The sequence below is a fragment of the Phragmites australis genome, chromosome 20 (genome assembly GCF_958298935.1).
Source record: "Phragmites australis chromosome 20, lpPhrAust1.1, whole genome shotgun sequence".
In the NCBI taxonomy this organism is placed as follows: domain Eukaryota; kingdom Viridiplantae; phylum Streptophyta; class Magnoliopsida; order Poales; family Poaceae; genus Phragmites; species Phragmites australis.
This window is the reverse complement of record NC_084940.1, coordinates 12584989-12601271: the sequence shown is the minus strand read 5'-3', so window position 1 is coordinate 12601271 and position 16283 is coordinate 12584989. Positions and strand designations below refer to the sequence as shown.

At 41.6% G+C, this 16283-nt stretch overlaps 1 protein-coding gene across 1 annotated transcript in view; it reads right to left on the bottom strand.

The window, feature by feature from the left end:
• The window catches only part of LOC133901468 (probable LRR receptor-like serine/threonine-protein kinase At1g51810), a 50904-nt gene that overhangs the window by 16019 nt on the left and 18602 nt on the right, over window positions 1-16283 (bottom strand). The window contains exons 2-3 of the mRNA XM_062342828.1: window positions 834-937; window positions 201-743 (exon numbers count right to left, since the gene is read on the bottom strand). Coding sequence (XP_062198812.1) covers window positions 201-743; window positions 834-937 — 647 coding nt within the window. The remainder of the gene's footprint in view (window positions 1-200; window positions 744-833; window positions 938-16283) is intronic.

Sequence of the window (16283 nt, the reverse complement as noted above, 5' to 3'; positions counted from 1 at the left end):
TAACATAACCGTTAGTTTTCATAACTTTACATAAACTTTTGATAAAAAATATACTATTACAATGATGATAAATCTAAAAGGGCGAAATTTTAACAACACGGAATAATTAGGAACGTCAAATAGAAAGGACGGATGGGCGAAGCCGTGAAGGCTACGTAGCTCGATCGATCTGCTGTACGTCACGGGAAGAACATATATACCGGGTATATGAAGCGTTTGGCCCCATGTTTTGCCGTGTATACAGTGACATGGAGAAGCCGGGCGTGACGGGCGGGTAGAGGGCGTCGAGCGGCCTGAGCTCCACCACGGACACGAACGGCGTGCCGTGGCCGGTGTTCACCAGGCACACCGGCACCGAGCTCGCCCACGCCACGAAGAGCGCCTCGTACACGTAGCCGGAGTAGGCGGTGACCCAGTAGTTGGGCCCCAGGTGCAGGTCGAAGTCCACCGACGAGCTGTTCTTGCCGTCGTAGTCGCCGTAAAAAAAATCCATCCGGGCGATGTACTTGGCCCCAGCCTTGGTGGGGAGCGTGTAGCAATTCCGCACGCCGGAAGGGAAGCTCCGGAGCGTTTGGAGGTGACGGTTACGCCACCCCTGGTACTGGGCGGCCACCATGTGGTTCTCCCCGGTGTCGACGTACGGCCCGTCGGAGACGTAGAAGATGCCGGTGTTGGGGTCCTTGTAGCCGCTGTAATTGGCGTCCAGGCCGCAGTCGATGCTTAGGAAACCTGCTTGTGCACCACTGATCAATTCTGCTGTGTTTGTATCCAAATTTCGCATGGACGGCGGGAATAATGATGTACATGATCGATGCATGGTTGAAGTGAGACACCTGGCTGTTGACCGACGACACAAACCGCCGGGGCTAATAGCAAGAATGAAACCAGGAACGACGACGCCATATTTCAGACACGACGAGCAGCACCGGTAGCTCAACTAGCTACCGGCCGGCCGTGTCACTTGCACATTGCAACGGCCATGGCTCCCTATATATATTCCTGATAGAGAAAACTTCTTTTTGCATCTGTAGGAACATTATTGATCTCCATTTTATCCTAAATGTGCTCTCGGCTCTATTGTCATTGCGCGTTTTTATTTCATTTTTGCCCGCTGTCGTAATGGTTAACACTGATTAATGGGAAAAAGGATACGTTCCCGGAAAAGTTAATGAGAAAAGGACAATTTTACCCCTCTAATTAGTTATAGCGCCCAGTTCTCACCGGTTGATGGGAACTAACTCCGGTTTCTTTGCAACTGTATCTCGATGGTAACCTCGGACGCAACCACATCCATATACAGTGCAAGGTGTTTGGCCATGAGTGCCTATGGAGAGAGAATATTGCCACATCATTAAGCACTTGTATAAAAGTTATTCTCTCCCATATAAGCTGGTGCTTAAATGAGCTCAACTATCTTGTTAGCACATACTAAACACTTGGAGCAAACTATAAACACCACTTCCTTCCTATAAGCACTTGGCTTATCTGATGTCACTATTACAGAAAACGTGTTCAATGTCGGTTTATAACTGGCTTTACTACCGGTTTTTGAACCGATAATGATTACTCGATAGTGATAATCCTATCGGATCGAGGGTTGAACCGGTAGTAATATGTTGACTATTATTGCCGGTTTGCATGAACCATCAATGATAATTCGACGCCCCAATATGCATAATTTCCATTTCTAGGTAGCCCCAAATAGCACACAACAATATATAAGTATTTCATTCACACATATACACACAGAAAAATCAAAGTCTTATTCAAGCATATATAAACATACATTCACATCTCATTCAAGCATACACACACAAGTACATCCTTGTTCTCATTCACCAAAGTTCATACAAGGTTCATAATATACAAGACAAGCTTGCAAGTATGCAAGATAACCAAGAACTATTAGGGAAGTCATGAGTATCAAATAAAGGAGTCTACGACTAATCTTAGTAGGATAATGCGCCCTATCATCGATAACCTCTTTCAAGAGGAACCCGGTGAGATGTTCTTGAACGACAATGATTTTATGGAGTAAAATTACACTTGTGCTCAACTTGAAGCGCTGTTATTAAAGAATCGAAGAACTTAATCCATGTACACGTACATATAGAAGCTGTAAAAAATGCATGAATACGACATCATTTTGGTCAACTTCATTTGAGGTGAATCCATGTATGAATGTATATATATAGAATCTACATAAATTGTTGCCATGTAACCGCCTCATACACTGAAAAAAAGAAATAAAACTTTAGGGTTATGGAACCAATCACTTAGTAGGAATTGTAAGACATTTATTTCGTATGTACCGGAAAGTTGGTTCGGATCATATTCTGTATGTACTGGAAAGTCGGTTCGGACAAAAAATTCCTTCTTGAATGAGGCATGTTGAACACCCTTTCTAAAGTATCGTTCGAATGCCCTACACATTATTATAAGTAGTAATTAAATATATATCTATCTTCGGTGCATCTATAATTTTTTATTGTCACAATGTTTTATTTATTATTTTAAATCCATTGAATTAATAAACCCCAATAAGATTATAATGCAATTTGGAAAATTTAATCTATCTAAATTCATATGAACAATTTAAATTCACAAACTAATGTTAGTAAATAATAATTGATCACACGATAATTTTATAATCAATTAAAAGTTAGCTTGGTTAATTAATATAATGCTAATCAACCTTCAATTGGAGCTACCTTATATCTATACATTGTACATACATTTCTAAAGAGGTGATTGAAATCTAATTCTTAAATCAGGGCTTAAAATTGGAGCTCTACCTCTATAAATATGCATCTAAATAAACATGCAAATTTTCAATATGTAGAGAAAATTAACAAGTAAAACAAGGGATCAAAATAATTCTAGATAAAACTACTAACCTTGTAGTGCTTACATGAAGTGGATGGACAAGATATCTCCCAATTTTGAAGCCTCCAATCACAAAATCACCTCCAATGGGTGCCGAAGGCCAAAAAGCCAAGCAACTCCTCTGCTCAGCTCGGCCTCTGGGAGAAGACCGAAGCCAATATATGCATGGGAGTATTATTGCCTATTCATAACAAAAAACCAACAGTGATACTCCCATATTAGTGCCGGTTTTTGTTACAAACCGACAGTAATACATCATTGCGGTTTGTAATATGAATCGATACTAATATTTAAATTATTACTGCCAGTTTATAACAAGAACTGTCAGTAATACGTATTGTCACTACTGGTTCATAAGACATCAATAATTAATCAGTCGTTGGAGGTTATGAACCGGTAGTGATAAGCTATCAATGCTGATTCTAGCCAAACCGACAGTGATAGCCGGTCACATATGACATTTTTGTTGTTGTTGTAGTACATGGTGAAAAGAATAACCAGTTTTCTTACACAAGCACCATGCCATAGCACCTCGATCGTGTATGCCCTTAGCCTCCAAACCTCATCCTTAAAATGGTCAATGCTGTCGACCATGGACTTCCATCACACTTTAGATTTATTCGTCACCATTGTCTTGTTAGCCATCGAGTTTACTCCCCACCACTACTACAAAACATGTATAGCGGACGATTTTGCAACCATCTGCCCAGAAGTGTTGGGAATAAACAGAATAATGCAGATGGTTCAACAACTGTTACTATGTGAAAAATGATAAAGGAGATATACATAAGTGATGAGTCATTATACGACCGGTCACTTATGTCGTCTCAGGTCGGGACCAAGTATTTACCCATTACAGATAACAAACAATAGGTGATGAGTCGTAATAATACCCGTCACCTATAACATGAATGAAGAGTAATAACTAAACCCATCACTTATGACTTAGTCATAAGTGACGGATTTTCCTGCATTAGTCATAAGTGACGGGTCATGTTACGACCCGTCACTTATGACTTGGCAAATGTGACAGGTCTCTCTAGGCCAGTTATAAGTGACATGTAATATTATCACCCGTCATCTATTACTTAGCTCTATTTAAAGAGTTGGCCAGTCACTGTGTGGGTGAATAGTTACTCAACAGTTCCGCTCGTACAGTGTTGGCAATTTTCACCGGCTCCGGTAGAGATTTTCTAATATCTTGTTGATTTGAAATTTGAATTGGTGCTAGGTCTTTCAATGTTGGCATCCCCCTTTTCTCCTCCTTTCCTTCTCTTCTAATCCCTATTTGGTAGATTTGTTGTGCTTTGAGTTGTAATCGGCTATTTTGCATCTTTATTCCAAAATCTTAGTACAAGTGAGTTGTATTTATGTTAGATTTGATACTAGGCTTGCCCAATCTACAACGAGATGCCACAGATCTAGTGTATTTGTATGGAATTTTTAATCGCATGCTTAACCACGAAATTAAGGTAATTGTTAATGAAGAATGAATGTTTTTATATTAATTGTAGATGATGGACATAAGTTGAATGTACCTTGAGACCCGAACTTGTTCGGAGTACCTGAGTAGGGTGAAGCATTTCAATAGTGTTGCCTTGGTGGATATGAAAGATCATGGTAAAATGACAATGTATTATCCATATCGTAACTGCAAGAATGATAAGAAGTTACTGAAATCATACAATATCCATGCACACTTGGTCATGTGTGGATTTAAAGAGAATTATACATGTTGAAACAATCATGGTGAGGAAGGCCTTAACGAGGGAGAGTTGGTTTGGGCCCTCCATGCCGACAGTGTGGATCAAGGACTTACACACGGTGAAATGGATCATGATCTCAGGGATGAGGACATATTAGGTTTCAATGATAATGATCTCGGAGACACCAGATGGTGCGGGATGTCGAGTGGCACAACGAGTATAACAATGGTTAGTTTGCTAAATTCCAGGACTTTGTGCGGGATTCCAAGACGCCCCTTTATTCCAACAGTAAGGAGAAGTACACGCGGATATTTGGGAACCTAAAGCTTTTAGAGCTGAAGGCAACCCATGGTTGGACTGACAAGAGTTTCGAAGCATTGCTGGATCTGATAAGGGACATGCTACTGGAGGAGAACTTAGTGACCGAGGGCGTCTAGTACGTGAAGAAGATAATTTCTCCTTTAGGACTGGAAATAGAAAAAATACATGCATGTAAGCAAGATTGTATCTTATTTTGTGGAGAGTATGCAGAGTTGTATCAATGCCCCGTTTGTGGAACCCATTGATATAAGCGTAGAAATGACGGTGGTGACGGGGATGGGGGCAAGAAAAGTAAAGGTGGTCTTAGGAAGGTGATGTGGTATTTTCCTGTAATTCCCTATCTGAAGCATTTGTTTGCCAACAGAAATGAGGCACAATTGGTGCGTTGGCAGAAGGAGAGTCGTAAGAACGACACAATGATACGACACTCGGTGGATTCCGCTCAGTGGTGAATCGTTGATTCCACATTTGGTTGGTTTGCCGAAGAATTGAGAAATATTAGGTTTGCTATGAGTACAGATGACATGAATCCATTCGGTAATGTGAGTACCTCACATAGCACCTAGCCTGTTGTATTGTCGATCTACAACCTTTCACCCTAGCTTTGTAACAAGCAGAAATACATTATGTTGTTGATCTTGAATCAAGACCGAAACAACCTGAGAACGATATCGATGTGTACCTTAGACCTTTAGTTGATGATCTTAAGAAACTTCGATCGGAAGGCGTCGAGGTTTGGGATCAGTACAATCAAGAGTACTTTACCTTGCATGCCATGTTGTTCGTCACCATCAATGATCTGCCAACACTTCGTAACTTGTCAGGTCAGAGCAAAAGAAAAGGTGAAGCTTGCCCACATTGCTTAGATGACACATACAGTTTGAGGTTGAACAACTCAAAGAAAATACTGTACATGTGGCATCAACGTTTCCTTCCCAGGAAGCACCCATACCAAAACATGGATAAGCAGTTTGTTAGAACAAGGGAGAAAGCATTACATCTGAGGCATTTCAACGGGGAAGATGTCCACAATCAGGTTAAGAATATCAATGTTGTCCTTGGCAAGCGAAAACAATCCTCCAAGGATGATGAACAGTTAGGAATGTGAAACAAGAAATCAATACTATTCGAGCTAGAGTATTGGGAAAAATTAGATGTTTGCCACTCTATTGACAACATACATGTAAAGAAGAATATCTGCGAGAGTCTGATTGGTATATTGCTCCAAATGAAGGGAAAAGGAAAAGATCATGAGAACGCATGAGCTGACCTTGAAGAAATGGGCTTAAGGCCAAAGCTCCATGCACATGATACGAACAAAGGAAAACACCTACCCCAGCAGCTATCACTCTCTCCAAGAAGGAGAAAAAAGAATTTTGTGAGTTCTTGTATAGTGTGAAAGTTCCCTCCGGTTACTCGTCCAACATTGCAAAACTTGTTTTGGTGAAAGAGATGAAAATGAATTTCGCCTTGATGAAGTCCCATGATTGCCATGTGATGATGATGTCACTGCTTGTGGTAGCTATTAGGAACATCCTCCCAATTAAGGTTCACGAGGCTATCCTGAGCCTGTGCTTTTTCTTGAATGCAATTGAACAAAAGGTGCTCGATCTAGACTCGCTCGAGGAACTAGAAAAAAAAGACACTTTGAGACTATGTATTCTTGAGGTGTATTTCTCACCATCCTTTTTCGATATCATGGTACATCTCACTGCTCACCTTGTGAAGGAGATACACTTCCTTGGCCCCATGTTCCTGCATCACATGTTTCCATATGAGAGATATATGAGTGTTCTCAAGTCGTACGTAAGGAATCGAGCCTTTCCCAAGGGATATATCGTGCAGGGTTACGCGACGGAGGAGGCATTAGAGTGATCTATTAATTACATTGACCCAAATAACCTAATTAGTGTGCCTAAGTCTCACCATGATGTGAGGCTTGCAGGTGTAGGGGTCCTAGGGAAGATGGCAATAACTCCTTATCAGAAGGTATACGACCAAGATCATTTCCTCGTGCTGCAACAATTGAGCGAAGTGTGCCCATATGTCGATAAGCACAAGTAGATGCTACTTGAAGAGAATCCAGGGCAGACCGAAGCTTGGGTTGCGAGACAACATATGCAAAGGTTTGTGACTTGGTTTTGAGAGCGAATCAAACAATCGAGTACTCCTATAAGTGCTCTGATAAAAAACTGGCATCGGGCCCTATATACACAATTATGACATATCAAGGGTACGATATAAATGGATACACATTTTACACGGTTGCCCAAGATGAGAAGAGTATATACCAGAACAATGGTGTTCGTATAGATTCTTATGACAACGGCATGCAGAGGGGCACATACTACGGTCAAATAGAGGAGATCTGAGTGTTGATGAAATCCCCCTTTTGCTACTGCAATCGTGCCAAACCTTTCACCGACCGAGAAAACTCTATACCTATGCTCTGACCATAACGAAGGGATCTATGTCAAGAAAGCACGAAAATGGTGAATTTGAATTTGAGTATGAAATATTAATGTCAAATTTGAATTTTTGGTTTCAAGTAATTTGAATTTGTAATATTAATGCCAAATTTGGATTTTAGGTTTCAAGTTATTTGAATTTGTAATATTAATGTCAAATTTGAATATTAGGTTTCAAGTTATTTGAATTTGTAATATTAATTTAAAATTTGAATTTTCTATTTTAAGTTATTTGAATTTATAAATTGTGACGGGTGATATTATTAACGCGTCACTTTTATAACTAATAGGTAACGAGTAAATAACATGATCCGTCACCTATGACTTATATGTAAGGGCCGAGTCGAAGTAAAATGTGACGGTGATATTCTTAACCCGTCACCTATAACTTATACGAAGTAAAAGGTGATGGGTGATATTCTTAACCCGTCACCTATTACTTACAATAAGTGACGGGTGACATTTATTACCTGTCACCTATGACTTGTTTGCATATAACCCTAGTTAGTCCCTGTGCGCGCACTCTCGTTTTGTCTAAGACTTTTTGCCTGCTCGAGCTAGGGTTCGCCGTCGCCGTCGGCCTCCACCCGCCGCCATGAGCCGTTGCCCCCCGACCCGCGGCCGTCGACCTCCTCCAGTTGCCATCGTCCCCCGACCCACTGTCATCGCCGTAGTCGCCCTGTCGCCCTCCACCTGTCACCGTCGCCCTCCACCCATTGCGATCGCATTCCACCCGTCGCCCTCCACCCGTCGCCGTCGCCCCATCACCCCCAACCCATCGCTGTCGTCGCTGCCATAGCGCCGTCGCCCATCGTTGTCGCCACCATCTCCCCCGAGCCCGTGAGGTGAAAGCTGCTTTAGCTGAAGAAAGATCCTCCCAGCTGATCACTAGAGGCTATAGTATTGCAGCATCCATCCTCATACATATTTGCATTTGGGAATGAAATAATTTAGCTTTCATTTTTTCTTCAAACCAGGCTTTCTTTTATTTTTTCATTTGCTTGGTAATTTATTAGTAACACATTTTACTTCAGTTGCGCAGAAATCAAAACTATCTGATCCTCTCCTTGCGTAGTCATGTTTGCCTTTGATTAGGAAACCGATGATCTTTGGCTGTACAAGGCTATGGAAAACATTATGTTGCTAGTTCATCATCTCTATTCCCTTGTAGTTTTACACTCTCTGGACTCTTTGGCATGTGCTACACGCTTGCTCGAGAAGAAACTTCCTCTACTAATCATTCAACGCACCTTAACATTGCTAGATAGCTAGATAATGCTAATTATTCGCTGCGTCGTTGGCACTTATAATTCATGATTGGCTTAAACTAGACGCTACAAACAAGAAAGCCCAAATTATATATTAACCTTGATTGATACATCAAGCACAAATACAGTTAAGCTATTGTGTTCCCTCTCTTTCCTCCATATAGGACAAATACTACTATGGACTAGCTTATAGCTAGGTGATGTGACCTAGTTGGAGATGACCTAAGTAGTTTATGTCAATAACTCTCTCGAACTCTGTGCTCGGAATTTATCTCATTGCAGGGTATGGTTTAGCCTAGCTTCGGCTAAGTTTTAAGATAAGGGCAAAAGATAAGTTGGAACCAATTGTTTTCTCTAAAAAATGTAAGGGGTTATGAAACAACTTGATGGAACAATCTTGTGCGGCCCATAGATATGCTCGAGTCACTACTACAAAACCATATAGTGCATATGGTTCAGAGACCATGATCGCAGTCAATTTTGGAAAATTGACTGTGACTATGGTCATCACCGTAGGTTCTTTGCTCCATGGCATCCGAAGAATTTTCCAATCGGTTTTTAAGCACACATTAAAGTCTGTTCCAGCCCCGAATCAACCATTATTTCTAGTTGATGGAAGGATTATATCTGAAGCTCAAAATAATTAAATTGGTTTGTTAGAAAATAAGCTGTCAAATCATTTCTCCTAATTTGAGCTCTTCATCACGAAAATTTAATTTCCCTAACGTGCCAGCCGTCTCAAAAAACAACTTTATGAGATGCAGAGTTTGAGAACACTATTCTTTGGCATACTTGGACTCATTGCCACCTTTAGTATGTGAAACCGGAAGGTGGGCTGTCCGGAGAGTTTGTAGTAATATGAGCAGATTGGTCTGTTTATTTTAGTAGGTTATCGCATCTACCACTATCTAGAGAACACTCATTTCAACACAGATTTCTTAACCTTGATTCCTTTTCTTTCCTCTATTGAGAACAAAATATACTACACTTGATTTCCATGAGGAAGAAGAGGACTGCCACTTCTGAGAAACCAAAAGCACAAAGGATGCTAGCGCTTGAGGCCGCCCCAACACAAGAAGGGGTGGATAGGAGATCAAGCCCGCACGTGTCATCCTCCTCCGGTAGCAGCGAAAGCCAGTATCGCAGCCCTAGCCCTGACCCGTCACCGATGCGGGAGAGCCGATGTTGGGCAAGTGACGAAGAGTACAATCCCGCTGAAGATGTATTGATATGAGTCAACACATTTTATACTTGTTGAATGGAGTAATATTTTTTTATTTATGTCAACTCCCCTTGTTTTCTCTCTAGATGGCAAAAGCACAGTCTCCAAGCCAGACAGCTGGTAGTGGTGCACGAGCCTGAAAGGTAAGGTCACAAACACAGTGGCTGACGAATAAGGTTACCGTCACGAGAATCAATGTTGACGTGCTGCCTACGGATGAAAAGGCCCTGAATAGATTCCAGAGGGTCACAAGGCTCATTGCTCGGGATAGGGTGCCGATAACGACTAAGTTCAATGACCTCAGTGACAAGTGAAGAGGGTGTTGTTCGATAATGTCATCAAGGAGTATCTAGAGTACCCTGGCAACATGAGCGGGCGTCAAACGATCACTGTGGTCAATACAGCAATGAAAGCGATCCCAAAACTTCACCGAAGCTTTAAGAGCAAGCTTGTGAATCGGTACTTGGCTAAAGGGGTGGCGCCATTCGAGAGCTACAAGCACTTGAAAGAGGAAGATTGGGATGCTTTTGTGTAGATGAAGAAATCAGAGCAGTTCAAAAAGGAGAGCGAGGATAAGAAGCAGCTTCGAGCTAGGAACAAGCACAACCATAGGACCGGTGCAACTAGGTACGTTGGGAAAGGCCGAAATTGCAGGCAGAGGATGAAATGTTAGCCAAAGAAGGCCATGAGAATCCTTGGTTGCAATTCCCGGGACGATCATGGTCATATTTGCTTGCAAGTGGTGAGCTGTTCTAAAGCGGGGAATCACATTCAGAAATAGCGAAACCTAGATAGTCGCAGAAAAAGTTAAAGAAAAGGCAGCCGAAGCCAGCCAAGGTTCTTTCACTGGGGTCAGGGAACATGATGTTCTCTCAGCGGCGCTGGGAAACCCAGAGCACCCATGTCGAGTGCGGGGTGTATCAAGTTCCCTGGGCTGGAAATATGGATTTCCCGAAGACCTCAGGATGTACAAGAAGAGGAAGAGGTCTGCAGTGGATGTGGATTCATTGACAAAGGACATCACCCGAAAGGTTTACGCAAACATCATGGAGCAGCTTGCATCACGGGAAATACAAATTTCCATGCCAACGGAAGCTAGCCCTAGAGCTGCAGGGAAGAGTAGTTGCGCCTCCAAGGAGGTCGAGCAACAAGTAACTATTGCTGTGACTGAGCCAGATACGATTGACTTGCTAGAAGGGCCCACACCTTGCAGCCTTGTAATCAGGCATGGCGGGTATCACATCGAGGTTGCAAGGGGCCAGGTGCTTCTATGAGTCTCTATCTTACATACGATCCTGATACGTACAGGCTATGCCGTGGTTACGGTGGACATGGTACATAACATTGCCATCAATCACGTGTTGGAGCTCCCACCCAATGATGAAGTCACAACTCTGGGTGAAGCGCTTCATCAAAGGATCCAGTGGAAGAGGGGCGACATCGTGGTCTCTAGCGCATCCCAGTCTGGACGATCTCCAAGTGCACCGCCGCCGCGCCCCCATCTTCCAGAGAAGGAAGCTGCCTTCTCCTCCTCCAGAGAAGCTGGCTCCACTGCCTTCTCCTTCGCATCCGGCAACCTCACTTCCAGATCCAATTCTGCCTCCCCCGGAGAGTCCAAAGAAGAAGAAAAAAAGGAGGCAGAGAAGAAAGTCTCTAAGAAGCACCTGCTGAAGAAGTCGATGACCATTGTACCAGTAAAGAAGCCCACAAACATTGGAGCAGCATGGACTAGTGCCGACATGAAATTCGAATATGGGAAGCCCATGATGACGGTAGATGGCCTAACAAGGCTGAAAAAAGCATGTGTCGACCTGCATAATTACTACATGCAACCTTCTAGAGACAGCAATGCCACATCTATAGTCATACAGTACAAACAATGACACCTCTTAAGTAATGCAGATAACTACTTCGTTTTGGGTTTCAATGACTTATACGACCTCTTCAACCTTGATGTCCTGGACGTTTCATTATTATGAATCTTCACATTGTAAGTCCCTTGGAACTAAATATTCATTAATTAATACCACTAAGTCTTGAATTTAACTATGTTCTTATTTGCAGACACATGATGAAAGAAACGAAGAAGAACAAGGAGCCCATCACATGTCTTGACCCTGAGGCCATTTCAATAGCGATCATCCAACTTCACCCCAACTACGCTATGGACTATGTGACCAGGGCAATGCAACAACATTCCAAAATGCAGTACCTGATGGGTGCCCACAACACCGGTGGCCATTGGATCTTACTGGTCATTTGCCTCAAGTGGAACTTGGTGTGGTACCTCAACTCGTCAAGACCAGTAGGACGAAAAGGCAAACCTGGAGAGTGTGATTACAGCGCTGTAAAAGGACTCCTCGATGCGTAAGTTCTGCCTGACTTAGTTTACATATTTAACTTTTCTAACATTCAAATGCTCCCTAATTGATCCATCTTTATGCAGGGCTTTTGACAAGTATATTCGAGCTCAACCTGACTACAACGAGAAAGACGGCTGCAGACTGACACACAAAACTGTCTTCGCGGTAAGTGCTACCAAACATATTACTAAATACTCTCTGTTGTTGCTTTTTTCCTTTTGATCTAGCATTAAAATTTCTTTCCAGCAGTGCCACCACCAACCACCAGGCAACTAATGCAGATTCTATGTTACGTGGAACATGATCCTCACAATCCGAACAAAGGATATCAAATCCCCCGATGTAAGTTCAATACAAGATTATTCGTAACTAACAGTAATTAGTTTAATTTCATGATAACATGACATTGCTTATGCATCAAATTATGTAGGAATTGAACGCTATTTTTTTAAATGATGGTGCACTCCTGGAGATTTGACGATGGATCACCGAGTTCTTGGTGTCTAAAGTCATCAACCCACACGGCGAGTTCCACTATAGGACCCCTAGGTTGTTAGGTCTTTTGTAATATGAGTTGATAAGAACTTTGTAACATTTGTGATTCTGTAATGAATTATTAAAACTTTGTAACCTTTGCAATTCTGTGATGAAGCGAGTTCTTATCTAACTGTGTTTGTCGATATGGATTTGGATACACTGTTGTTGTTTGCAGGGAGAAGATGGCTACCAAATCCTAGTTACGCTCCAAGATGCAGCCTGGAAGAAGTACATTCCTGCCGAGCAATATACACATCAGTGATGAGTAACCCAGGTTACCCGTCACTTATGTATTCCTCCCAGCACATGGGTGACAGACATAAGTGATGGGTAACTAGGTTATCCATCTCTTATATTAGGATATAAGTGATGGATGAAGAGATTAGCCGTCACTTATGTCTGCCACCAAAGCACATGGAAGACGCTACCCGTCACCAATAACTAATTATCAGTGACGTGTCCAGGGTGACAGGTACGGGACCCGACACCCATGACGGATATGAACCGTCACTCATAGCTATTTTTCACGTAATGTGTCTGCTATGACGAATAGTTGCAAATGGCTAAGCAGCATAAACTATTTGTATTACTTTCATCCATGCCACTTCATAAAGAGGAAAATGTCTGCAATGAGGTGCATAGGTGGTAGTTGTACTAGTAAATCGTCTGACAAAACAAAGATATTATTGCAGATGGTTCACCTCTGGCTCTAACAGTAATTGGTCCCATAATATAGATGGTTTACGCCTATGCGTCTACATGTCATCCTTATTCCATACGTGCAGAGGGCAGGGCTAGCATTGCTAGGGATGCTAGCCCTACTCTTTGCACACATACAAATATCACAGTGCATGTATCCCATGCACATATATCCCATGCACATCACCATGATACCACTAGTTAGAGAAGTAGTCATTCATGCAGTCTTCAATTCCCATTTTGGGTCAACTTGTAGCACAACATTACAATTATTAGACAAAGGAGAACAATGATATTACTTTTACTATCAATTTTTGTGGTCGTCCTCCTTTACTATTAGAACCCTTGTCACCTAGAGAGAGATCAATTGAGTTGATAAAAATTGAGTTAAACGCTTCCAAAGCATCCAAATGATTTGGATACCTCCTGAAGCAAGCATCCAGGTAACCAAAAACTTGTTCATGACATTTGAGCTAAGTTGAGTAAATTTCAGACTTTTGGTCGTAAAATACGACATACCAAGCCATGAACCGGGGAAGCATATAGAACCTTCCTATGAAAGAACTTCATGAGATCCTGATATAGCCACATATCTTCTGATCCAACGACTGGGCTGAAGAGGGGAGAGAGAAGAGGACACGTGTCATTACAGGAAAGAAGGTCTTTCATAGAACCCGGTCATATATGATCAAGTTCTAATTGACGATTTGCAAAGGCAAACATGTAACATACTAACTAAATTGTGGCAATAGAATGGCATCAGAATTTGGAAAACAACACATACAAAGTGAAAGCAGTTTAATTCCACCCTTTGCAACATAACGGGCCTGAGATTAAGGCATACTCAGAAGTGACTATATTGTGGACATTGAACACCTTCTTTCTCTCTATCTTAAATGATGATGAGATAGAGAGTAAAAAGAAGCATAATGGCCACAATAGTGGTACACACCACGACGTCATCCTTGTTCACCCCTCTCATCATCACATGCCAATACAAAACTGGCAGCCAAAAACCATCACAGGCCCTATAACCAGAGACACATAAGGGTGGAGAAACAAATTGCATAATAAAAATATCACCAACTGTTAAAAATAAACAAAAGATATTCATTTGTATTTCAATTGTATGTCGTAAAATTTGAATGTTATATTATGGGTACCATGGTTTAGGTAATTCGTATAACCTAAATGCAGCTACCATGCACTATCACATTCAAACTTGATTAGACATGGTACCATCATTGGCAGTAAAAAAATACCCACTCAAAGGAAATTCAAGTGTGTCATCATTTGCAAAAAAATATGACAAGAGATGAAGAAGAACGTGAATTGTGCATAAAAAAGTTGAGATAAATATAGGCGACTGCACACTCAACTGGGACAATAAAAACATGTGAAAGATGTATGCATGTGTAATAACCATCCTAGTCGAGCTTTGTAGTCACATATATGAAAAAATAGATCTCCTCTGTCATCTTGCATGTTCAAAGATAAAAGCAATGCAAGGACATAAGAAGGAAGAACAACCAGTTATTTTCTAAGAAGACAAACTCTACATCAGAATGTGAGATACCTATTGGTAGTGCAAACTCTATTGGAAAAGTTCAACACATGTACATCTCTGCATGTTAAAACCATCCCAATAGAGCTTTGCACTTACCAGAGCTGAAAACAGTGGTCTCCTTTTTCATCACTTGCATGTTCAAAGAGGAAAGAAACTACGTTCTATTTGTAATCCTATTTACTGGCAGGGTAAGCATGGCTAGAAAAAAAATGAGGACCTTAGAGTGAACTATATCCTGGAACTATATTTCCCTCCAAGTTCCTCAATTTTCTAGCCAAATTTGCGTATCAGATCTACACAGTTTAAGTAGATTTGGTTGTTGAACATGACTATGGATGCAAATTCAACTTAAATCACATGACCACTCTCTTTGCTCAAAACTAATTTCAATTTCATATCTATTTTACTTCCCAACTAAAACTATGATATGAACTAAATTGCCGCATTGCAATGTCATATATAGCCAAAGGAACTAAAACTACCAGTTCACAACATTATATATGCATTGCAATGTCATATGTCCATTCACCCCTTCATCTATCCCTTCATCTATCCATCCATCTATCTATCCATTCATTTATACATTCATCAATATACATAGAACTGCAAGACACTCATCTATCTATTCATCCATACTGAAATTCAATAGAATTTTAGCGTTTAAGTACCTCGTTGTCAACATCCAGTAGCTCAGGCTCCTACTCCTTCTCGGACTTGGGCTCCAGCGCTATCTCCTTCTCGGGCTTGGGCACAGGCTCATCGGTGTTGGGCATCACCATGGACAACAACGGGTGGCTTCTGCATCGGTGAGGGACGATTAAGGTGTGGTGGCATCTGCGTCTGGGAGGGTCGGATAAGGTGCAATGACATCTGCATCGGTGTCAAGGTGGGCTAGAGAAGGTGTTAGGTGTTGGCATCGGGGTGGGGCTGGAGAAGGTGCGATGGCGCTGGTGTGGACGAGCACTACTACAGAAATGATCACTGCCAGTTAAAAAAATTTCATTACTACCAGTTTTTGAACTTGCAGTGATTAAGCAACATTGATAATCCATTGGAGCTCTAGCTCCAAAATTCATTATCATGGAGCAATCTCGCAAGTAATTCTAAGTACAAATAAAATATAGATTGTCGACGATTGATGAACTGTCGATCTTACAAACTTGTAGGAAAGACAAGGGATACTTCGAGTAGACGAATCAAATAGCACACATGGGTTTTTTTGTAGAGGTTCATGTCTCCCTTAGGA